At 37.7% G+C, this 26,389-nt stretch overlaps 1 protein-coding gene across 2 annotated transcripts in view; it reads left to right on the top strand.

Annotated features, from left to right (window-relative positions):
- Nucleotides 1–250: 250 nt before the first annotated feature.
- The window catches only part of LOC107873342 (putative ABC1 protein At2g40090), a 67,915-nt gene continuing 41,776 nt past the window's right edge, over nt 251–26,389 (top strand). Inside the window, exons 1-5 of one of the 2 annotated variants that reach the window (XM_047414815.1) lie at nt 251–619; nt 13,596–13,750; nt 13,887–14,012; nt 14,167–14,262; nt 14,343–14,443. In XM_047414815.1, the coding sequence (XP_047270771.1) occupies nt 283–619; nt 13,596–13,750; nt 13,887–14,012; nt 14,167–14,262; nt 14,343–14,443 (815 nt within the window). In that variant the 5' untranslated portion in view covers nt 251–282. The remainder of the gene's footprint in view (nt 620–13,595; nt 13,751–13,886; nt 14,013–14,166; nt 14,263–14,342; nt 14,444–26,389) is intronic. The other variant, XM_047414814.1, reaches the window with a different exon arrangement.

The raw sequence follows: 26,389 nt of genomic DNA on the forward strand, positions 1-26,389 counted from the left end.
GCTAAAAAAAGGTATGAAATGTAATAAATTATTATGTTTGACCAATTTTGATAACTTATTAAATAAATGACCTATTTTGATCACTGTATTCATATTTTGGTTCAAAATTCTAATAAATCACATCTCAATATTTTATAGAAAATGACTTTCCTTTGCCCACAAGTGAAATCATTTTCTTTCGGAGGAAGAAAAATAAGTTCTTTTCAAAAATATTTTTCAAAATTATACTACAACCAAACAAAAAAAATATTTTCCAGAAAAAATATACCAAACACAACCAAGATGGAAAAAAGTCGATGTAAGATGATAAAGAAGAGAAAACGTGGCCAGGGAAGTGAGGCGGTTGAGTGGGCATTAAACCGCGGGGCTAATGTTGGAAATAGAATATTATTCTGGTTTGTGGTTAGCATAACATTTTTCGTCGAAGTTCAGGAAATGGCTGGTCGGTCTCTGTGGCGCGCCACAACCAAGCTGTTAGTGGCCACCACCGCCCTTGGTGGTGGAGCAGCGGCAGCCACAATTGCCAGCTCCGACGACCCAGCCATGGCCCTCAAGCTTTGCACGATTGTTCCTCTCCGCCTCTGTCGCGATTCCGTCACGGCTGCCACCATTGCGTTCGGTACTCTGATTCAATCCTGAGAATCTCCTCTTTCTTGTTTTCATTTTCCCTTTTCCCGTCCTTTGAATCTTGTAGCCATGGCTAGAAATATACAACTTTATTTTTATCAATTGATGCTGGATGTGTCTTCTCTTTTCTCTAGATAACCATAGGATGGAGAAACAAATGACAAGTAATAATTGGTACGATCTTTTTGAGCTAATATAAAGGCTATCACACTTTAAAAGCCCCACTGCTTGGCCTACGTGCTCTATCTCATCGATACAAATAGGCTGTGTAGCTTCTGCTTGTTCATAGGTTTTAGGCGTACCTTCCCCAATGTCTTCATCTCTGCCAGTGTCCTTTTCATGATCACCGGCAATTCACACCAAATAGGGATCTTTATACACAACTCACACCTTCTATTTCAACAAATTTAGGGATCTCATCCAGAGAACCCTTTATCTTGATTTGAGCCCTCATCAAATGATTTTTGAGGTTGGTTCCCTCCTCGGTTTCCAGTTAGCTACCACAGTAATCGACAACTTCATTCATAATATTGTGAGACCACAGATAAAGAGGAGGACCAATGTCTCTGATCCAGGACCAGTCTCGTTTCTTCCATGCTGACAAACAACCTCCGGTTGGAGATCACCATTTGAGATACCATGTTGCCTGCCTTCATTTCCACACCCCTAACATATTGTGTTCCGTCATTTTCCCTGTTGGAAACTAAAAAAAAAGATGAGAACCATACATTTCATAAATTTGAATCCCTCTTATATGACTCCATTTATTGCCAATCCACCTCCTGAAACCAGAGCAAGTAGGAATTCCAATTCCATGATTACAAAACCCCACAATCATACACCTACTTAGCAGGTCTCTTTCTAAAACGTTAGATAAATCTTATTTGATGAGGGATGGAGTATATTGGTAACAAAGATAGAGAACTTCATTAATAGGAATCTAATAACACAAAATCTCAAAAAATATGCTACATCGATGGTAGGGGAGAGGAGTTGCAAAGAAACGCTAGACAAGAACATATGGACTCGGAGAGAGAGCTGATGATGAACAAGGTTAGTTCATCTGTGCACATCAAAATTTAGATGGCAAGGACCTTCTAGGTAGATGCTTGGTTGGGAAGTTTTATGGTGTGGAAAACACTCCAACTTGCAATGATGTTAGGAGATGAGCTCAAAATAACCTGGAAAGGTGCTCAAGGAATCCTGGTCTATGACATGAGTGGCATCCAGTTCCTCTTTGAATTCCGATCCAGAGCAGCGACATAGCATATTTTAATAGGGGATTGGAGGAGGTAGAACAGATAGCTAAAACTTAGTGGTGATCACCAACAACGGGAAGCTTCCCAAGCCATACAAGTTTCAGTTTGTTCTAGAGTCTGTACAATTCGGTCACCACTTACCTTTGGTCAAATTCATTTTGAAGAAGACCGGAGAAAAGTGTGGTGGGTGGTTTGAGACAAAAGTGGAATCCAAGATGAAGAATCATTTGAGATGGGCTAGAGTTCGCGTTAAAGGACTACTGGAGAAGATTTTGGCATCGCCAATAGTGACTTGGCATTCACACTCCCAGTATGGTTAGAGGCTTGGTGACTCACCGTAAACTGGAGAAGGGAGACAGTAGTTCAGTGGGAGTGAGAAAAGGGTTTTTTTAGGAGAGGTACAACCTGTCTTGGTAGCATAGGATGGAAAGATATGCGACACAAAAGCACAAAAGAAGGGCTCTGTTAACTTGCTTCAAGGTCAACCTTATGGTGAAAGGGGATCTCATCTAGAGCACGAAACTTTTAAAATTGGGGTACATTAGAATTTAAAAATATATGTTTTGGCTTTCGCCTAAGGGTGCGATACTGGTCCTCTTAATTAAGGCCTAGAATTAGCCAAAGAAGAACTGCCCAAGAGCCTTTTGTTAAAGACAATTTTCAGAGCACCTTAATTTTCTTTGAACACATAGTGGAATTGATGTTTTCATGGAATTAGAGAAGGCGACATTCAACATTTGCGCAACTTCGAATAAGGAAGATGATCATCTCGATGAACCAGTAAAATTGGATCTTTCCGAGGTTCTTTACCTTTGTCCCTAAGAGAGCAGTCGGAAAACATGGGAAAATATAGAAATTCAATTGGTGTCTTGTGAGGACCCTATCTCAATTCAATCCTATCCATTAAATGTAATGTCTCAACAGTGAGGTCGAGGTCAGATCGACAACATGGGTTCAAAACAACATTATCCCACTAAGCAAGTATTTGGGGGTTTTGTTCAATGGCCATGAAAAAGAAGTGGAGATTCTATTTACGAAACTGGATAAAAAAAACTGTAAGTGAAAACTTTGTCACTATCAAATGAGCCAAGCAACACCAACTGCCAAGCAACACCAACTAGCAGGTACCAAAAGAACTCAAATCTTATCATTGACATAAAATATAAGTATCATTGGTGCAGCAATTAGGAGCTGACATATATATGTTTGTAGAGACAAAACTATGGGGGACAATAGGAAATTTTTTTCAACTGCTATGGGAAACAAATAGATTAGAGGGGTTTGGATGGCCTCTATAGAAATAAGTGGAGGCATAATTGTTCTATGGGACAAGAGTGTGTGGAAGGACGTGCTCATAGGTAGTGGAACTAGATTCTCATGAATTCTTTGGGATCAACCAAGACCTGACTTGGTACCTTTTTGTTTTCTATGTCGAATGTGATATGAGGGAGAGAGAAGAGTTGTGGTCGGAATCGTTTGTAATAAAAGAAATTTGTGATGGTTCTTGGGTAGTTTGTGGTGACTTTAGTGTCTCCAGATTTCCATCGGCAACAGACTATGACTGTTTTTTATACTTGTATAAATGACTTGGAGTTGCTAAACCCTTCTTTATTTGGAGGGTCTTACACTTAGAGAAGAGGATATAACCATAGATGTGCATAAAATAATTTTGTATTCTACTTAATGGGATAAGAGTTTTTGGCAAATCAAAGTGTTCACCCGCAATTGCGCTCCGACCACATTCCTATTATGCTAACTCGTGGGCGGGAATTTCAAGGTATCTTACTTCAAATTTGAAAATTGTTGCCTAAGGAGAAGGAATTCAAAGACACGATGGAGAATTGGTGGTCTTCCTTCATTGTGATCGGAGTACATGATTTCCCGTTGGCCTCTAAGTTAAGCCTATTACAAATTTCTCGTTGGCCTTTAAGTTAAGCCTATTACAATGCAAACTCAAAGAATGGAACAAAGTAAACCGAAACAACTGGAAAGAAAGGATAAGATTCTATCACAAGTTAGCAACTTGGAATCTATTCAAGATTATAGACATAGAACACTAACTGTAGATGAACAATTGCAAAAGGCACATCTAACGATGTAGTTTGAAGAAGTAGTTAGAAATGAGGAAATAGCTCAGAGACAAAGATTTAGGGTCCAATGGTAAAATATGTTGATAAAAACACCAATATCACCACAACAAGGTGGCCATTGCTCCTAAGAGATTCAACTCTTTTGATATTTTGAAGGTAGAAGGGGAACTTATTTTTAGGGCATTAAAAACTCTATTATGAGTTTCTACCAGGAGCTTTATAAGGAATCAGAGAATTGGAGATCAGATTTCAACTTGCAAGGGAATCTTGGGATCTCCACAGAAGAAAAGTTTGGTTGGAAAGACAATTTGAGCGGAAGGAAATATTAGATGGAGTCAAACTTTGTGCAGTTGGCAACACCTGGGCCAGATGTTTTTTCTTTGTGTTCCTTCCAGCTTTTTGGGTTATCTTGAAGGATAACATACTTCTTGATCTCTAGGACTTCCACTCTCAACAGGTTTTTGAGATGAGCTTTAATGCTACCTTTGTAGTAATAATTTCAAAAAGAATATGAGCTATTGAATTGAAAGACTTTAAGCCCATTTGCCTCATTTCTTATTTCTTGAATGTACAAGTTCATAGTCGAATTATTGGTTGAAAAACGGAAAGTCATAGCCAAGCAGATCAACACCTATTAAACACAACACCGTACCCAGTAAAATTCCATAAGTGAGGTCTACAACAACAACAACGTACCCAGTATATCCCCACAAAGTGGGGGTCTGGAAGGGTAAAGTGAAGCAGTCCATACTACTACCTCAGACGAAGTAACGAGGCTGTTTTCGATAGATCTTCGTCTCAAGTATAGCAAATCCAGGTGCAAAAAAGAGGAGCACATTGAAGATAATATGGCAACGCAAGATACTGCAACATTTACCATAAAAACAATAATCAATCACAAAATAGTGCGATAATAAATACACAATAAACGACAACAAAGATTGATATCTACGGCTAAACCATATGCTACCATACTACGACTAGTGCACGCCAACACTCGTACTCAACAACTAACCTTCTACTCTAATGCACGTCCTCCACCTACCCCTTATCTAACGTTACGTTCTTAGTAACCTAAATATGTGCCATGTCCTGTCTAATCGTCTCCTCAATACTTTTTCGACCTACCTCTACCCTTATTTGTGCCTACTATATCCAACCTCTAGCACTCTAGCACCTTTTCACTGGGGCTTATAAACCTCGCATCACATGTCTAAACTATCTCAATCTCTCTTTATCTTGTCCACCTCGGAGGCTACTCCTACCTTATCTCGAATGTCCTTATTCCTAATTCAATCACACCTAGTATGCCCATACATCCATCTTAACGTCCTCATTTCTACGACATACATCTTTTAAACATGAGAGTTTTTGACTGGCCAACACGCCGCCCCTACAACAATGTCGGTCTAACCACCATTTTATAGAGCTTACCTTTAAGTTTCAATGATATCTTCTTATCACCCAAGACTCCGGAGGCAAGTCCCCACTTCATCCTCGTTTCACTAATACGATGAATGCCATCACCATCAATGTCCCCACCACCTTGGAGAATGGAACCAAGATATTTGAAACTATCCTTTTTAGGGAGAGTCTGTGTGTCTAGTCGCACTTCCACGCCTTCTTCCTATAACCTTCACTGAATTTACACTCCAAATGCTCCATTTGATCCTGCTCAACTTAAACCCTTTAGCTTCCATTGTTCTGTATACCTCTGACTTATCATTCACTCCGATTACATCTCATCAATCAGTATTATGTCATATGCAAATAACATGCACCAAGGCACTTCATCTTAGATGCACCGCGTCAATACATCCATCACCACGGAAAAGAGAAATGGACTAAGTGTTAATCCCTAGTGCAACCCCATTTCTACAGGAAGATGCTCCGAGTCTCCTCCTACCATTATAACTTGTGTAAGATTGGTACCAAAAGTGTACATTTTATTCATCAGAGAGCTACAAATTTATAGTACAGGAAAGCAAACATAACAGAATCAAATCACTTGATTCCAACAGATATTACAATTAAGATATGATCTTTTTGATCTAATTACCTAAACTATCTACAACAAATCAGATATGATTTTATCAAATCAATTAAGATACGATAAAATCAAATTTTAAATATTCACAAATCAACACTCTCCCTCAAGTTGGTATGTAAATACCTGTCATGCCTAACTTTCTTACAAGAAATTCAAATTTTGATTTAAACAAGCCTTTTGTGAAAATATCTGCAATTTGCTAATTTGTTGGGACGAAAGGCATGCACAAATTTCCTTCTTCAATCTTCTCTTTTATTAAGTGCCTATCCACTTCAACATGTTTTGTTCTATCATGTTGAACTGGATTGTGAGCAATACTTATGTTCGCTTTATTGTCACATTTCAACTTCATTGGTGAACCAAACGGTTTTTTGAGTTCTTCCATTATCTTCTTGAGCCAAATCATTTCACAAATCCCATGGGCCATAGATCGGTATTCAGCTTTAGCACTGCTACGGGCTATAACATTCTGCTTTTTACTCGTCCAGGTCACAAGATTTTCCCAGATAAATGTACAATTATCCCGATGTGGGCCTCATGTCAGTAGTAGAACCTGCCTCGTCTGCATCTGTAAAGCTTCAATGCCCCTATGTTGACTTTTTCTGAAAAACAATCCTAAACAATCCTTTTCCTGGAGAACTTTTAAGATTATCTTAGGATCTTGTAGACCGCTTCTTGGTGCTCTTCCTTTGGGGAGTGCATAAACTGACCGACTAAGCTTACAGAAAAAACTAGTCGAGTATGTGACAAGTAGATTAACTTCCCTACTAGTCTTTGATATTGATTGTGGTCAACTAAATTTCCTTCTTTATTTTCGATATTTATATTCGGATCAATGGGTGTTTTAGCGGGACGACAACCACTCATTCCCGTCTCTCTTAGAAGATCTAGTACATACTTCCTTTGTGACACCATAATGCCTTCTTTTGATCTCGCTACTTTTATGCCAAGAAAATATTTCAACTGGCCCAGATTTTTAATCTCAAACTCCGAGACCAACTGTTTTTTTAGATTCTCCATTTCGGACAAGTCATCTCCTGTAAGTATAATATCATCACCATACACTATCAGAATAGTTGTCATTCCCTCAAAAGAATGTCGAATGAACATGGATTTGCTTGCCCTTGAGTGTACCCTTGATTTTTCACAAACTGAGTAAACCTCTCAAACTAAGCTCTTGGAGATTGTTTGAGCCCGTAGAGAGATTTCTTTAGCTTGCACACTCTAGTTCCATACCTTTTTTCAAAACCTGGAGGAGGGTCCATGTAGACCACTTCTTCGAGTTTTCCATTCAAGAATGCATTCTTTATGTCTAGTTGTTGGAGGGGCCAATCAAGGTTGGCCGCAATGGTCAGAAGAACCCTTATTGAATTGAATTTGGCAACTGGAGCAAATGTCTCAAAATAGTCATTCCCGTAAGTCTGAGTGAATCCTTTTGCTACCAAACGTGCCTTATACCTCTCTAGGGACCTATCTGATTTAAATTTGATGGTGAACACCCACTTGCAGCCCACTAGTTTCTTTCAGTGAGGTAGTTCCTCCATTTTCCAGGTTTCATTTCTCTCCAGAGCGTTCATCTCCTCAAGAATTGCCTCCCTTCCACTCGGGAACGTTCAAAGCATCCTGCACATTTCTCGGTATCTCCATTCCAGATAATTGAGAAAGAAAAGCTATATAAGAAGGGGATAAGTTTCTATATGACCCAAAATTTTCCATGGGATAGTTGGTGACTTTACTTACCCCTTTACGTTTGGCAATTGGAAGATCAAGGTCTAAACTAACAAGGGGTAAATCAGAGTTGGGTTCTAGAGAATTACCTTGTGTGTCAGTAAGATCTTGAGGGTCGGACATTTGGTTCTGATAAGAGTCCTTGATTTTTTTTTCTTGATTTCGGTTTCTTCTCATGTGTTCCCTGTTCTTGTCATTAATTGTATCATTAAAATCTCTATTGCCTCAGTATCCTTATTTTCATTATTTAAGTTAGGATCTCTTACCTTTTCTAGGTTTTTATTACTAAAAAACTATTTCCTGTATCTATCATAAAGCCTGGATCCTTTTGTTTCTCACATGTGAGGTCAAGAAGATTTATCATCCCTCGAATCTTCACTATGTTTCTCCCCCTTGAAGATGAGCTTCAAAAAACAGTTGTGATTCAAAAAAAGTGACATCCATTGTGACAATAACCTTTCTAGTAATTGGTAACAACACTTGTAACCTTCTTGACTAGGGGCATAGCCAACAAAAACACATTTTTTAGCATGTGGATCATGTTTAGTCCTATTATGGTCATGAACATGAACAAATACACTACACCCAAAAACTTTCAAAGATAGATCAGTTGTCAATTTAGAAGTTGGGAAGTATGTCTTGAACATATTGAAAGGGGTTTTAAAACTTAGAACACGGGAAGGCATCCTATTAATAAGATAGGTGGATGTCAGAAGAGCTTGTCCCCCAAAGAAATTTAGGGACTCCACTTGTGAACATTGAGGCTCTAGTTACTTCCATAAGGTGCCTATTTTTTCTCTCCGCTACTCTATTTTGTTGGGGTGTATCGGGACATGAACTTTGGTGCACTATTCCTTTAGAAGTGAAAAAATTGCTTAGGTGGTCATTAAAAAACTCTCTCCTATTATCACTGCGAAATATTTGAATCTTCTCATGAAATTGTGTCTCAACCATAACATAAAAAGCCTCAAATATATGTTTTACTTCCCTTTTGTCTTTCAATCGGTACACCTAAGTTAGTTTCATGTGATCATCTATGAAAAATTCAAACCACCTTTTTCCATTTACGGTTGCTATCCTAAAAGGTCCCTAAACATCACTATAGATTAACTTAAAAGGGTTTTGTGGTATGGTAACTTTGGGATGAAAAAGATGAACGTCTGTGTTCAACCATTTCTCAAAATTCACATTGAAAAAAGGATGTAGTTTTATTCATAAACAACTGTGGTAACAAGAGTTTCAAGTAATGAAAACTAGGATGACCAAGGCGATAGTGCCATAACATGACTTTATTATCAACTAGCAGAGTTCAAAAAAGATGAACTAAAAGTTATTGAATTGCCGCCATCTTTAAGAAAATAGAGACCTTCAGACTCTCTAGCATTGCCAGTCCTTCTCCTCGAGACCTTGTCTTGGAATACACATGAAATATCGTCAAGGATAGCACGTCAATTAAGGTTTTGAGTCAACTTGATGGACAAAAGATTATAAGATAATTTTGGAACATGAAGGACATAAAAAGAGTCATAAAAGGGTTTAGTTTGATTGTCCCTTTCCCAACAATTGGTGGGAAGAACCATCAGCAACTTTGACTTTGCTAAAGAACTTTAAGTCGAGAAAATATGGAAGTTCCATGTCATGTGATCACTAGCCCCTAAATCTATGATCCAAGAGCTTATATTAGTAGAATCTATACTAAAAAAAACAATGGCACATTACATGTTTGGGTAAAAGTACAAGTGAGAGTAGAGGGACTAGGTTTACTGGATTGGAGTTGAGATTGGAGAAGTTTGTGTAGTAGCTCTAGTTGTTCCTTGGTTAATGGTGGCATTTCTGAAGAAGATGTCAACCCTGATTCTTCGCTGGTACACTGAAAGGCTTGATGACCATGGTTTTTTGCCCTTTTTTGTTCTCGATGGGCAGTTTTCCATGGATCTTCCAGCAAGTCTCACGAGTGTGCCAGTATTTTTTGCAAAAATCACACAACTTTTTTTTCTTATCATTCTCATTTTTCGCAGCAACTAAAGCAGATGACTATATTTTTTGCTTCCAAATTGAAGTCTTTTTTAACATAACATTCCTTGTTTCATCACGCCTAATTTCAGAAAATGTTTCCCTCAAAGTGGGCAACAAATTTTTTCCAAGAAGTCGAGAACGAAGTTCGTCAAAGTCTTGGTTCAACGCTGCTAAAAATAGATATACCTTCTTACTTTCTTCCTTTTTCATTGCTTTTACGCTATCCTTCAAACATTCCCATTCATCATTATAGCATTGATCTAATTCTTGCCACAGGGAAATCATCTCATTATCGAAAAGAGTAACACGTCTCTTTCTGCCTCACTTTCCACAGTTTAATTTTTAATTAAAAAATCTGAGAGGCATTTTCTACATCAGAATAAGTTTCTCTAACCGTCTCCCAGACATCCCTAGTAGCGGGAAAAATAAATATGGTTTACCTATTGTTGGTTCCATGGAGTTTAGTAGTCAAGCAATTATCATCGAGTTTTCTGAGCTTCAGGTGTTCATTTTCGAGTCTCCTGGTTTAGGCTTTCTCGTTTCTCTAGTCAAGTGCCTAAGTTTTCCTCGACCATCAATTGCCAAACGGATAGATTGCGCCCACTCCAAATAATTCTTTCCATTCAGCTTGTGAAAAGTAAGCTAAAAGGAAAAATGAGAAGAATTGCCGCCTTGGTTCATTGTTGTCTTGGTTAGGACTTTGTTAACAGAACTCTCGGCTTCTGTTAATGCCGTTGGGTGATGTAGCCCAGTAAATGCTGTTTTAGTCATCAACAACAAAAGAATAAAGCTGCTCTGATACCATGTAAGATTGGTACCAAAAGTGTACATTTTATTCATATGAGAGCTACAAATTTATAGTACAGGAAAGCAAACATAATAGAATCAAATTGCTTGATTCTAGCAGATATGACAATCAAGATGTGATCTTTTTGATTTAATTACCTAAACTATCTACAACAAGTCAGATATAATTTTATCAAATCAATTAAGATCCTATAAAATCAAATTTTAAATATTCACAAATCAACAACCTACATTTTAGCTCTATCATACATGTCCTTTATTGCCCTTATCTAAGCCATTATTACACCTCTGGCCTCCAGACACCTCCAAAGGACTTCTCTTGCAACGTTTTCATAGGCCTTCTTAATGTCAATGAATGCTATATGTAAGTCCCGTTTTGTTTTTCGGTATTTCTCCATCAATCTCCTCACCAGATGGATGACTTTCGTTGTAGATCTCCCTGGCATGCATCCTAATTGGTTCTCGAAAATGGACCAGACCTTTCCTTACTCTCAGCTCCACTACTCGCTCCCAAACTTTAATTATGTGACTTAACAATTTGATAATCCTCTAATCATTACAATTTTGGATGTCGCCATTATTCTTGTACGACAAAACCATTGTGCTGCACCTCTATTCTCTAGGCATCTTAGCTGTCATAAAAATGACATTGAACAACCCAGTCAATCACTCCATATCTGCCTTGCTCGAGCTCTTCCAAAACTCTACCGAGATCTGATTAGGTCCAGTTGCTCGCCCCTGTTCATCTTGCTAATAACGCGCACCACTTCCTTAACCGTAATGCAACCACAATATCCAAAATTCCCATCTCTCAAGAGTGCTCCAAATTCCCCAACACAATAGCTCTATCGCCTACTTTGTTCAATAGTTTGTGAAGGTTGGCTTGCCATTTTTGTTTGATGAGCATCTCATCCGTCAACACCTTGCCGTCTTCATTCTTGATGCACTTCACTTGATCCAGGTCTCATGTCTTCCTCTCCCCCGTCTTTGCAAGCCTGTAAAGTTTCTTATTGCCTCCTTTGTTCCGTAGTGCCGCTTAGAGTCTTTCAAAAGCTGCCGTCTTAGCTTCAGTGATCGCGAACTTAGCTGCTGTCCTAGCCTCCTTATAGATCTCCTTATTCTTCCTCCTCCCTTCCTTGTCTCTGCATTCCACCTAAGTAGCATAGGCTGCCTTCTTAACGTCCATTTTGCCTTGAACTTTTCCATTCCACTACCAATCCCCTCGATGACCACCGAACTTGCCCCTCGACACCGAAAGCACCTCTCTAGCTGTCTCTTTAATGCAACTAGCTGTCTTTTCCCATGTGCTATTCGCATCCCCACTAATCCTCCAAGCCCCAACTCCATCAACTTCTCCCCCAAATCCCGAGAGAGTGCAGGGGTCAAGCCACACTATTTAATCCTTGGCCGGACATAAAGATTCTTCTTCTTTGTGCCTCGCAAAGTCCATCACCAAAAGCTTATGTTGGGTAGTTAGGTTCTCGCTCGGAATAACCTTGAAATCCTTACAAAGGCTTCTATCTCCCTTTTGCTATGTTTTAGCCACCGTGCTACGGAAGGTAACCAAAAAACTGAAATGTGTTGACAGTGGGATTTGAACCCACGCCCTTTCGGACCAGAACCTTAATCTGTCGCCTTAGACCAACTCGGTCATCTCAACTTTTAAAGGAAAGCAAATTATGGATGTTGCCTTGATATCACATGTGTGTTGAGACCAGACTGAGGGGCATAAAGCCTGGGTAATGTGTAAACTGGATATTGAGAAGGCTTTTGACCACATCAATTGGAATTTCCTACTCATATTCTTAGGCAATTGAGATATGTTAAACAAATAGCGAAGCTGGATTAGTTTTTGCATTAAAACCACTAGGTTCTCAATTTTTGTCAATGGAGAACCAGTTGTTCTTTTCCCGGTAGAGAGGGTGCTAAGATAGAGAGATCCTGTGTCTCGTTTCCTTTTTAGAATAGCCATGGAAGGATTCCATTGAATGATGAAGACTGCCACCCAGAACACATGGTTACAAGGCTTTAAGATTGGAAACAGGGCAGATGAAGCATGGGAAATTTGCCACCTTCTATATGCAGCTGACAGAATACTCTTTTATGATGCCACCCCTGAACAGATCAGCTATCTAAAAGTGATGTTAGTATTTTGAATCCATATCAAAACTAAAAGTAAATTGGAGGAAAAGTAACATCTATCCTATCATGGATGTTACACAAATTCAAATGCTGAGCAGCATTTTGGGATGTGGGCTGTAAAGGTTGCCTATTGTCTACCTTGGACTACCCCTGGGATCAATGCATAAATCCCTTGAGATTTGGGATAACTTTATTGAGGAAGGAGAAATGAAACTTGCATTGTGGAAATCTCAGGAAATCTGCTGGTGAGCCATTGACAAGCACAAATAATCTCACAGTTGAGATGCAATGTTTAATCCATTGAATCCATTTCTGTCCAAAACTCATTTTGTTTATTGAATCCAGAATGCCTTCTCCATGTCTTACTTAAATAGAATTCCAAGCTTCTTTTGCTTCATTCTTCCCATGCTAAAGCCATCTGGACCAGGTGCTTGTCAATAGCACATAATTTAGGCACCTCAAAACTTCACTTTCCTCAAAGTTTCCTTGTAGAGACTCTTTTTCCTCTTTTAACCTGGGACAATTTGTGAACAAATAGGCAGCTCTCCATCTTATGGTTTCAGAGTACAGCTTTTTGTAATAATCCACTATTTAGTTCCCCCTGAATTAGAAGTTGGTCGATGTGTTGTATCTCATGTGTGCGTATGTCATTTTGTGAAAGAACTTGGTGTTTCTATCACCCTAAGCTATGTCACGACTTTCAAGTTGCTGATGAAATGCCATGAAATAACGTGTACTAATAGTCATTGCTACCCCTTTTATGTGCTAATATGATAAGCTTGACGTGGTTTAAGAAGGTCATCTATAGTTAGGACTTTTTAAAGGAGAAGTGCTTTCCGAATACTAAGAGATGATCCAATTGTGACTTCTTGTTAGATTATGAATATTCACTCTGGGGACTGCCAGAAGGTAGCACGGAGAGAGCAAAAGCCAAACATGAAGTTCACATGAGGGGTGCACGCAGGCTTGAAGAACTTTGTTTCAGAAATGGTGGAATTTACATTAAGCTTGGTCAACATTTAGGACAGCTGGTATGCAACTTCTCTCCTTAGGTGATTGTATAGATAATTGTGTCATATTTCAGTAAGGCACAAGAAGGCTCTCGCTTCCATGAGTAATTGCTCAACACTATTGGGCTTAGCCAACTTGACCTTTGGTTTTGCTCAGGAGTACTTAATACCTGAGGAGTATGTTCATATAATGAGGGAATCTATGTTAAATAGATGTCCTCATTCTTCTTATGATCAAGTGCATGAAGTTGTCAAGAAAGAGCTTGGAGGTGCACCGGATGAAGTATGTTTTAATTTATTGAATTCTTCTCAAAAGCAATCTTATGGTTTAATATAGAAGCACAGTCAATTTGATTTTTGGTGAATATATGGCTTTTAAATTCTTGGAATTGGTTGCTTTGTTGTGCACCAGACTGAGTTAAAAATTTTGTCGACAGATCTTTGATGAATTTGATCCTGTGCCAATAGCAAGTGCTTCTCTTGCTCAAGTCCATGTTGCTCGAATGCATGATGGGCAAAAAGTTGCTGTCAAGGTCCTAAACGTTACTATTGTTATAAATTGGGCGTGGAGAATTTTCCAAAACTTTTAGATCTCTCATTTTACGAATTGCAGGTTCAGCACACACACATGACCGATACTGCTGCAGCAGATTATGCAACTGTAGAGTTGATAGTAAACACACTGCATCGATTTTTTCCTTCCTTCGATTACAGGTTAGAAATATTCTTTTTTTTTTACAAAGTTTCATAAAAAACCTAATAATTTTTTTTTTTCAAGAAATTCCATCCTTGGGTCAATGTTTTCTTGAAACATTTAAATTTCCTTGTAACTTTGTATCTAAAATAACAAGCAGACCAGATTATTAATAGCTGTTCCTCACTTCCATTCGTATTTGCACTCTTTTGTGCTTGTCTAGGACCACTCAAATATACTCACAGACTCTAGTCTTTTATCACTCAAGGATCCGGCCAAAGTTGTTATTCAATACGATCAATTGCTTGCCAAGAGTCACAAACCAACCTTAAGGGTAGAATGGATTTTGTTAGTTGAAGGACGGACGACTCAATAAAAAATAACAGACTTGAATCAAGGAAATTAACAACAAAATAAAATTAGAATAGCACAAGAAAGAAATTAGCACGAAAGAAAGAAATTGGACTCAAAGAACTTTATAATATTTAGTAGGGTAATATACTAATTAAAATCAAGTCATGAAGAAAAGAAAAGAAAAGGTTGAATTAATAAAAAGAAACTAATTTACCAAGATTTGTACCAAGAAAGTCATGTTTGAGGAAGTTGGACTTGATTTCCTGTAGAATGATCCAGAAAACGTGGAGACATTTTTGAAATGTGGAGCCTTTTCTTATAAACACGGAGAAATTTTTTGAAACGTCGAGATGTTTCTCAAGATCATGGGTTGTTTCTTAGAATCGTGGAGACGTTTTTGACTTCTTCTAGGCCGAATGTCGCATAGTGAAGAGGCTGCCCAAGTTTCGGGATGAATTTTATACTTTGTGGTCCCGTTCTACCTCCTTTTGTCCTAATGCTTGCCCCTTTTGGTAAATTCTCTTTTTACTAACACAAGTACTTTTTTTTTTTTTTCTTTTCCTTTGGACCTAACACCTCTTTTACAAAGATTTTTATTTTTTTTCAATATATGAATATCATAAAGAACACCAAGAACATTATGAACTTTAAAAACTCATAACTCCTTCAACTTAACTCCGATTAACACGAAATGTGAAGCCTATGCTCCCCTTGCTATGGAGAACAAATCCCAATAACTTTGAAGCCTAGATTCCCGACAAAAATGTTCATTTCCTTCTCTTTCAAGAACACTTGAAGAACACCAAGAACATACACCAAATCAAATCTTATCCAAATCAACTCAGAATGGGCTCTAATTTAGTTTACCTTCCGCACGACCTAGAGAACAAAACTCACTAATTTTTTAATCTCCAATTCAACCTCAATCGAAAGACCCATTTGTCAAGTTTATGAAGTTCTTCAAACCTTCAAGCTCATCAAGAACACCCAAATTTCCAACACCCTTTAAATCAACTTGAAATCATATCAAATTTTAGGGGTAACTTCCTTTCAAGCTAGAGAATAAAACCTAGTAACTTTCTTAGCTCTAATTACTCCTAATTTTCAAAACTCAATTTCAAGTTTCTAAGCTTCAAGCTCAACAATTGTGTATTCTTCTTTCTAACTCCAAATAACTTGAAATTTTTGATCTAGACACAAAAACACTAGGTAACACAAATCTAGCGTCAAAAACAACAACTAAAGCATGAAAATTTTTGGATTTTTAATTTGATTTTCGAAATTAGTTTCACAACCCAAGGCTAGATTTGTTGGAACAAATCAATCCTAAGCTCTGATACCAAATGATGTATGAATGAATATGTGGAAACGAAACCCTAACGAAACCCTAACTCTAAAGCAAGAAATTAAAGATAAAAGAATAAAAAGGTAGAGACACAAACTGAAATCAAAACAGTCAATACTATGTTAAAGTAAAGACCTCTTTAATATTCAAAATAAGCACCAAAACCTATGGATGGAAGCAAGACACAACCATGAGATCTAATAGGCAACCATAGTTATACTAAAATCAAGACCTCATATTAAGAATCCAAACAAACACCTATACTATAGAAATACCTTCAAGAGGAATGATTTCCTCAAGCAAGCAATCCCATCAAACATTATAGCCACTTAGGCCTTAGCCATACCTCACAAGAGTTTCACTCTTTCAATTAAACATATATATATCAAAATAGTCTTACTCAAAAAATGAGCTAATCACAATTGTTTATAGTCTACACTTATAATTACGAAAATGCCCTTAATGAAATAAGGGTTTTCTTTAGCATGAGACTTGTATGTCAAGAATAGCCACTTTGCGTCCATAGCCTCTTTCTCCTTTTCACATTTCTTCCTTGTACTTCCACTTGACTATATTCTCGAGCTTCAATTCTTCATTCCGTGATATTGATGAAACTCGGCTTGCTTCACTTGTGATCTAAAATAAGTCATGACCTTTTCCCTTTTTAGCAACTCTTTAATTTCACCTTTCCACATAACATGTTTAAGATCACAAGATTGAAGAGCATTTTAGTACGTTTCACATGTATTTAATATAAGACCACAAGACTCGGAAGTCTTCTTTATTTTCTTAAACTCTATGTCAAGTTAAAACAGGTCAATCAACTTGAAACAAAGGGAGTACTAAATATAGACATATGGCATTATTTTTGGGGCTAACTAAAAAGGAAAGTGTGTCATATAAATTAGAACACAAAGAGTATGTTTTATGTTATTGGGCTTGTACTAAATACGGGCTATCCTTAACTAGTTATTATATTAGATTAGGCTAAGAGCAAGTAAAAAAGTGGTATCAGCATGCCTGCTTAGGATTTAAGGGGCAATTTGGTCATTCTTGTTAGATATAAGTAATATGGTTGGCTGAAAAAGAATGTTACTGTAGCTGCTTTATAAATCTGGACATAGAATTTTTATTTATATATTTAAAAAAAATTAAATTTACATATTTGGAAGCTACATAAAAGGACTATAAGACACAATAATTGACAATTCAAAATATTTTAAAAGACGTTCTTACAAATATTTAAGATGTATCTCTTCACTGAAAAAATATGAAAAATACACTTGCAACTTATAATCTTTTTTTAAATCTTTAAATTTTAAAATATTAAATTAACTTTCGAGAATTGAAATATGACAAGTATTTGGAACTAAGAAAGTAGTGAATTACCACCATATTTACGTAACTATATTTTTAAAACTGAGCAAATTAATAGAAAGAAAATCTATTGGACTAAACTGTATTCATTTATAGCTAACCTGCTCACTTTTAATTTGTGATGGACAAATTTCCTAACCATATAAAGGCAAAAACCAATTACTAATGGTTTAGGACATCATTATGATAACTAGTTAAGAATTTTACAAAATTTTCTTTTATTTAATTCAGGGAGGTAGGGAATAAGAGAAAACGTTATTAATAGAATTTGAATTAATGACTGAGGCGGGAGAACGAGGTAGTAGTGAAGCTGGAAGCACAGGAGGTATGTAAGAGGGATAAGTTCAAGTATCTCGGGTCCGTGATCCAAAGTAACGGTGAGATTGACGAGGATGTCTCGCACCGTATTGGGGTGGGATGGATGAAGTGGAAACTCGCGTCGGGGGTGCTGTGTGATAAGAAGGTGCCGCCCAAGCTTAAAGGCAAATTCGATAGGGTGGTAGTCCGTCCGGCCTTGCTGTATGGAGCGGAGTGTTGGCCAGTTAAGAACTCCCACATCCAAAAAAATGAAGGTGGTAGAAATGCGGATGTTGCGCTGGATGTGTGGACTGACTCGAGGGGATAGAGTTCGGAATGAGACTATCCGGGAGAAGGTTGGTGTGACTTCAGTGGAGTGTAAGATGCGGGAAGCACGATTGAGATGGTTCGGACACGTGAAGAGGAGGGGCATGGATGCCCCGGTCCGTAGGTGTGAGAGGCTAGCGTTGGATGGTTTTAGACGGGGTAGAGGTAGACCGAAGAAGTACTGGGGTGAGGTGATTAGGCGGGACATGGAACAGTTACAGCTCACCGAGGACATGACCCTAGATAGGAAGGTCTGGAAGACGCGAATTACGGCAGAAGAGTAGGGCCAGATTGGGTCGCTAGTGTAGGGAATTACTTGGTGGGGTTTTTTTTTTTTTTTTTTTTATTTTTTATTCCCGTTATGATTCCGTATTCAGTGTTCCATGCTTATTACGAATCTGTGTGCTTTCCTCTGCTTTCCTCTGTTTTATATTCCTTATGGGTGCCGTATTTATGTTATGTCATCTGCTTCTGTGCTTTACTATGTGTTTGTGTGATATCTTGTGCCTTGAGCCGGGGGTCTTTCGGAAACAGCCCTTCTACTTCATCAGAGGTAGAGGTATGGACTGCGTACATCTTACCCCCCCAGACCCCACTAAGTGGGAATACACTGGGTTTGTTGTTGTTGTTGTTGAACTCTTCATTTTAGCTATGAAAGGCTAAGAACTCACCAATTAAGCTAGAGCCCAATTTGTTAGTCTATATATGAAATTTAGGACTATAACGAATGATATTTGAATATATTGAATCATAATTGTCTTTATTACTACCTCTGTCCCAATTTATGTGGCATCCTTTCTTTTTTGGTATATCCCAAAAAGAATGTTACCTTTCCATATTAGTAACATTTCAACTTTAAAATTTCTCCATTACCCTTCATGAAATGATTTATAGCCACACAAATATCTAAGATTTCTTTTAGACTATAGATTCTAAAAGTAAGTGACTTTTTTTTTAGGCGGACTAAAAATGAAGAGTGCCACATAAAATGGGACGGTGTGTGTGTGTATATATATATATATATATAATTACAAATTAATGTGGAGGTACAATTACATAAGGAGATAAAGTATTCTTGAGCCTAGCATTTATCTATGTAACTTTTGTTAGAGTTGGAGGCTATTTGACGTGTCTCAATACTCCTCGTGCAAGCTGATGGTGGAAAAGACACATTTAGCATTGAAGCAGGAGGTTTAGTGGTTTGATGAGGACATCAACTAGTTGATCCTTTGACGATAAGAACAGAGCTGTGCGATCCTTGCAAGTTACTTTGTCACACACAGATGAAAATCTATCTCAACACGCTTCATGTGTGCATGAAACACCGGGTTTATTGAAAGATAAGCTGATCCAATGTTGTCACACAATGAGAGTGGAGCTTTTGGAATAATGATACCCAACTCGAGCAGAAGGGACTGGCTCCAGGACATTTCAGCAGCTGCATCAGCGAGAACATTATATTCAGACTCAATAGATGTAGCGACACTGCATTGCTTTTTGGAGTACCAAGAGACGAGAGCAACTCCCATGAAAATGGCAAATTTTCTATCATCCATGGCCGCAACTCAATCCAAATAGGTGAAGGCGTAAAGCAAAAAATGGGAGGAGTGCGGAATATGGAATCAAAGATGTTGAGAGTGCTTTAAATAGTTGAGGATTTGTTTCACTGTTGCCCATTGATTCATTGTGGGATTATTCATAAACCGGCAAGCTTTATTAACCACAAAGACAAGATATGGTCGAGTAAGAGTAACATATTGCAATGCTCCAACGAAGTGTCGATACAAAGTTGCATCATGGTATAGAGGACTATCACCATTATGTAGCTTGCAGTTGACCGCCATAGGAGTTAGAGTGGGCTTACAATTTTGAATACCTACTTTTGGTAGAAGATTCTAAATATATTGATGTTGAGACAATGAAATGCCATCTGATTGTTGTAGCACTTGAACACCAAGAAAGAAGCTTAACCCTTAGTCACGAATGGAGAATTCAGCACCAGTTGCGAGATCATTGATTCCAGAAAGGTTGCATGGTTGCCTATAACAATGAAATCATCTACATACACCAAAACATAAGTAATGACATTATTTTTGTTATAGACAAATAGTGATGTGTCAGGCTTGGAGGGATTAAATCCGACAGCAACTAAACTTTAAAAAAGTCGCATGTAAGCTTGAGGAGCTTGTTTTAGCTCATATAAGGATTTCTTGAGACGACAAACATGGTTCGGATTGAGTGGATGAACAAAACTCGATGGGTGACACATAAAGACTTGCTCTTGTAACTCACCATGAAAGAAGGCATTTTGGACGTCCAACTGAATAGAGACCATTTGTATGTTGTTGCAAGTGACATGATAATCCGAATAGTGGTTGGTTTCACTATGAGACTTAATGGTTCAGAATAATCATGTCTTTCAATTTGGTGGAATCCTTTTGCAACAAGACGAGAGCTTTGTAGTGCTCAATATCACCTGGCGAATTTCTCTTGATTTTGAACACCCATTTGCACCCTAACTCATTCATAGAGGAATTATTGGGAACCAATGACCAAGTATCATTGCGTAGCAATGCATTCCAATGCCATAGCTGCACATCATACTGTTAATTTGTTTGTACTGTGAATTTGTTTGCTTCAATGAAGCAGATACAGTGGAAATAGGTGAAGGTGGAGAGAGTGTTTTTGTGACAGAATTTGCGGAAGGTGGCATGTGTCAAAGCTTCATTGTGTGAGTACATTGAGGTTGGATTGTGGAAGTGGTAGGATGACTGGCAGGTGAGATTGAGGGCTGCGATGGAGTAGGTACAGGATTGTAGTTGTTAAAATCAACTACCAATGGAAGAGTGTGTGGAGAGGTAGCCAAGGGAGGTTGTAATTTACTAGTGGTGGGTGTTGGAGTTGAGTTGACGGTAGCGTCCGATTGAGAGATGTTGGAAGGTAATGAAAGAGCGGTGGACAAAGATGGCACTTGGAGACAGAATTGTTCTCGGTGAGACAACTTGTGAAGAATGAGTAATAACTGGAAAAGAGACCCACGGAGTGGAATGGGCTGGCTGAAGCAACGGAGGGACAATAATGGAGGTTGCAGCAAAAAGAAACTTGCTTTCATCCAAGTGTACATGTCGGTAAAGCCGACCAGTGGAATGATCAAGACAATAATAACTGAGATGAGTAGAATTGTATCCAAGGAAGAGACATGGTTTACTCCGAAAGTCAAAAACTTTTGTTGTTGTAAGGTCACAAGTAGGGGAAATAGAAGCAACCAAATGCTATGAGAAAAGAGTAATCGGGTTTAGAATGATGACCAGTTCATATGATTAGAGGCTTAATGTTGAAGTTAAGTGTAGTCGGTTTATGAGAGCGGCAGGGGTCGAGCTATGAGCAAGGAGCCTTAGACCCGTCTCGACAATGTGTTGATGTTTTCTTTCAACTCTACCTTGTTGTTCATGAGTATGGAGACATGAAACACCATGAGATATGCAAAGATTTTTGAGAATCGGAGATTTTGAACAAAATTCCTTGCCCTAGTCTGATGGAATGGCTTTAATTTGAATTTGTGTTTGACCAGAGCTTTATATTGCTGAAACACAATTAGAACGTTGGATTTAAGTGCAATTGGATTACCCCAAGAATAACTAGTGAATAGCCAAAAAATAACTAGTGAAATCATGACAAAACAAGCAAATACTTGTCCCTGAGATGGAAGTAGTGGCGCAAGACCCAAATATCCACATATAATAATTGCAAAATGGAAGAACTTTTATTAATGCTCAAAAGTACAAATAATTTTCGTGACTTGCCTAACTGACAAGATTCACGTACTCTATTAAAGCTAGAATTAACGCTAGAACAAGGTAAGCTATTTTTCCTGAGAATTTGCTGTGGAACTCTATGATGTGGGTGGCCAAGACGGAGATGCCAGTAGAAGGGTGAAGCCTTGACTGAGTATAGAGTAGATGAAAGGGATTTAATTAGCGGAGGAGATGACTGGAGTGTGTAAGATCATTATTCTGATGAAAAGAAGAGGTGTCTTGGTATCTCGATCCTTACAAGAAATTGATAGGGGTGAATTTAAAGAAAACATCATTATCACGAGCAAAATGTTGAACGTCATTATTCACTTAGATCGTGCCAAAGCTTTGTTATATCTAGCCTCTAATGTTAAATTTCAGTAATTAATCTCTTAATGCTTCGAAGTGAGTTGTTCGACAAAATCCTAATCTCACAGTCTCCCTCGAAATAAACAGAAGATAACGGCGCCATTAATCGCTGGGTAGTCAATTAACTACAATTACTACGTTGTTGAACAATTAGAGATAAATAGCGAAATCATAAGTTTATCCAACAAAAGGTTTCATCAATCATCCTAAAAAATAATCTAGCTACTCATAATAGTGTTTAAGAACATAAAGTAGAAAAGAAAGAAACTCTAAGTTGAATTCCAAGCATGTTTGCTCCTTGTGTTGTTCTTACCTCCCAAATGTCGATGTCCCACACTTAGGTCAAAAGTGACGCCTCTAAAATCAATTGTAACCCTTCTAGATAATTATTGATTTATTTATACCTCGTAAAAGGACCCTTGGACCAAAATACCCTTAAAATGAAAAAAAATCTCGAAGTCTGCTCAATTTGGCCTGGCAGCATAGTTGCGTTGCGGACGCCTAATTTTCTAGCCACTCAATTTTCGGCAAGTCTCTTCTTTTTCAAAGTTGGCACAATGCGGGCCTTGTTGCGTGGCTGTGTTGCGTCCACTGTTTTGCTACGAAATATCGATTTTCTTCATTTTTAAACATTTTCAATTGATCCTTGAACCCGAAACTTGATTTTGATTACTTTTCTTGGGCTTCTACTCAAATTTCAAAACTCCAAAGTAGTCATTTTAGCTCCAAACGCGCTCATTAAATCGAACATCATTCCTACAAAAAGAATCATGCGTAATAAGGACGAAACAATTATAATTGTAATCAAATGAAAATAAAGAACATATATGAGGGCTTGGTCAAAAGAACATATATGAGGGATAAATAATGGCTAAATGTATGCATTTTATGCCGATTATCAACACTCCACACTTGAACTCTTGCCCTTCCTTGAACATGCGCTTAACATCTCTCTCCAAATGTGTCACTAGAAAACCTATGCTAATTTCTTGGACTCATACTAAAGTTTCTATTTAAGCAATTTTTATACATGTCATGCTTCAACATCAATTATCTATTTTTGATTAAATGACAACCTCCTGACCACATCCGAACCTCAAACACCGACCCGAAACAAATCAGTATTGGCAACAACTTATGCGTAACTTCAACCACTTGTTCAGATAATTCACTCTTTTGCCAATCATGTAACTCACCAACAAGAAAGATGCTCGATTCTAATTTATTAGAAGTATTCAACACATATCTAGGCAACGATCAAAACACACTCACTCTCACAAAGAACTTCTTATGCAATCATGTATGACAACCGATATAAGAATGTCAAATTCAAGATCAAGTAGGACTTTACGGGTTATATGTAGGTTGAGGGACGGGTAGAAATCATTTTAATAAAGTGACTATCTTCCATAAGCACTTTAATACATCTCAAACTCTTACTTTTTGCACGTTCTTCACTTAATATGACTACCAAAAACCAAAAAAATAGACTAAAGGCTCTATAGGATGACTAGGGATATCCACAAAGAGAAGGCTAAAAGTGTGGTTAAGCAAAAAAAAAAAAAATACCTATATCATCTCCTAAACTCAACATTTCTCATTTCACATCATACACACAATATGGGCAAGTTCTAGATATCAACATGAATGCATGGAACATCAACAAAATCTTTGTGCATTCACATGGCACATGTTAGTCTCAAGAAGGAATCCATAATGACTCTTATTTTAGCAAACAACAAGAAGAATTCTATTTAAGCCAATATAATTATACAAGAATCGAGAAGTTGAGCTTAGGTGTCTCAACAGAGGTCAATCACTTTTCATAGCATGCTTTCAAAAATCCAGAACTACCTTATTAGGTCAACATTATACCTAACCTGAGAGCCTAACATTTGCACAGTTCTTTTATCAATAAACTACTAACTAATGTTTATGTTCCCTCAAGAAGGTCGTCAACCATCCATCGTGGGGACAAGGCATTTCTAATTCTACACTTAACGAGGTGCAACTACCCCTAGAAAAATCAAAATTACTCGGTTCAAGTGAAAAGAATCAGGGCCAAAAGAAAACCAAAGGGGTGCATGAATTATGCTAATAAAGAAGCTACAAAATTATAAAAAAGAAAATACCACTCAGTAGCTAACTTAAGTAATAAAACAAGCGGTAGTTTTCTAAAAATAAATTTTATCATATGGTATAGTTCATCTGCAACCTCAAAATATGCATATGATGCCCCACCCCACACTTAATTCATGCAATCTACTCAAGCATATAAAGCAGATAAAAAATCAAGGGGTTAAGGTACTCTTTGGAAGCCAAAGGCCGAAGCATTAAAAACTAATGAGATACTCAGACTTCTCCTAACAAGATTTGATTCTTTATGTAGGCACTCCATAGTCCACACTTCGTTCCAATCATCTTGCTTGCTTTTGCTTCCTATGCTCCTATAGAATAAAAACAACACTACAAGAAGAAAAAAAAAATAGAAGAAAAAGGTAAAGTTATGTTGGGTTGCCTCCAAACAAGCTTATGATTTAACGTCGTGGCACGACGTGAACCACATTTTGCCCCCATCTTGAGCTTATGAGTTGCACATCCATGTTTTCTTCCAATTTTGCTTCATGTTTTCAGTTATGCTCCAGTGGTGAAGGTGCAAATCCGTTTAAGCCAAGAAATAAATATTTCATTCTGCTCTTTCTGGCTTTCAAGTGAGGAGTGTCATTTTACCTTGACGGCATTACAAATTTTAGAATATCGTCCGCATCAACCTCTTCCCTTGACCCTCTTTCATGTTCGTTCCGGACACAATGTAGAGAAGTGTTTGGAGTGAGGTCTTATGCGCTTGTTAACTTCCTCTTCGTGATACAAACCAGAGTAACTAAAATTGTATCTTTTTTGTCCTGGGTCGACTCTAATACCACTTATTCAGTATGGACATCATTGAATTCGAGTTGGTTAGGTTGTTGGTATTCCACTTTTAATCCTGCATTAGCACGTCAAGTTCTTCCTCCCATTCATGCTCTTCTTGGCTACTATCCACAATGTTAGCTTGTTGAGCACTGAAAGCTTCAACCAATTGTCTCACTTGACCTTCCAAGTTGCAAATAGTTACATCATGCCTTTGTATCAGTAGTTCTACCTCATTACTCTTTTCCAGCAGACACTCTACCATATCCTTAATCTCTTTCAGATTAGCTTTGTTTTTCCAATTATCATCCTCCACTTCATTGTTCCTGTTAAATTCATAAAGAAAAGTCGATTCATTATAATAGGGGCTCGGGGAAGGGCAAGACAAATAAGCCTAACCAAAGAAGTGACCATCATGACCACCACCTATGTCACACGCATTCCACGCCTAAGATTGAGAAGCACATAGTATAAATAACCATCATCTAGCTGGCTGTAGTTTCCAGATGCTACTTATTTATTTTATTTCGTATAACAAAACAAATATGTATAAAACCTAGAAATTTTTCGAACTGTCTTAGCAATATTTACAAGCTACAACTAAACCGTTAGTTTTCGGCTTTCGGCAACAACGCCAAAATTTGATCACGCCCAAAACTAGTCCTAGAAGGGATAAGCGGTCGTTGCAAATATTATTCGGTTATTCAGTTTGGAGTCAAATCCCACTGAGAACTAAAGTTAGCTATAATTGTTCAATAACACCGGGTAAATAAGTTCGAAAAATTATTTAGTTTCAAAGGTTACTAATTAACTAACAAGAATAAACAAAAGAAAATAATAATATTTAAATAAACAAGTGATTGATGACTTTCTTTCAAGAATCTTCTCTTTTCATAAATATCTCTTGACCAAGTATAGTAATTTCCTAGTGCTATTCTCTCAAATAAATCCTAGTTAACTGTCTATTCACTTAGATCGCATCAAAGCTTTTTTTTATCTCGAATCTCCACTTTGAAAAATCAGTCATTAATCTCTTAATGCTTTGAAGTGACGTTTAACTAAAATCTTATCTCATAGTCTCTCTCGAGATCAACAAGATATAACAACACCATTAATTTTGGCATCACTATGTAGTTGAACATTTAGAGATAAAAGAGAACGACTTGATTATAGTTCAGCCAAATCACTAGTTC

Source organism: Capsicum annuum, chromosome 6 (assembly GCF_002878395.1).
Source record: "Capsicum annuum cultivar UCD-10X-F1 chromosome 6, UCD10Xv1.1, whole genome shotgun sequence".
In the NCBI taxonomy this organism is placed as follows: Eukaryota; Viridiplantae; Streptophyta; class Magnoliopsida; order Solanales; family Solanaceae; genus Capsicum; species Capsicum annuum.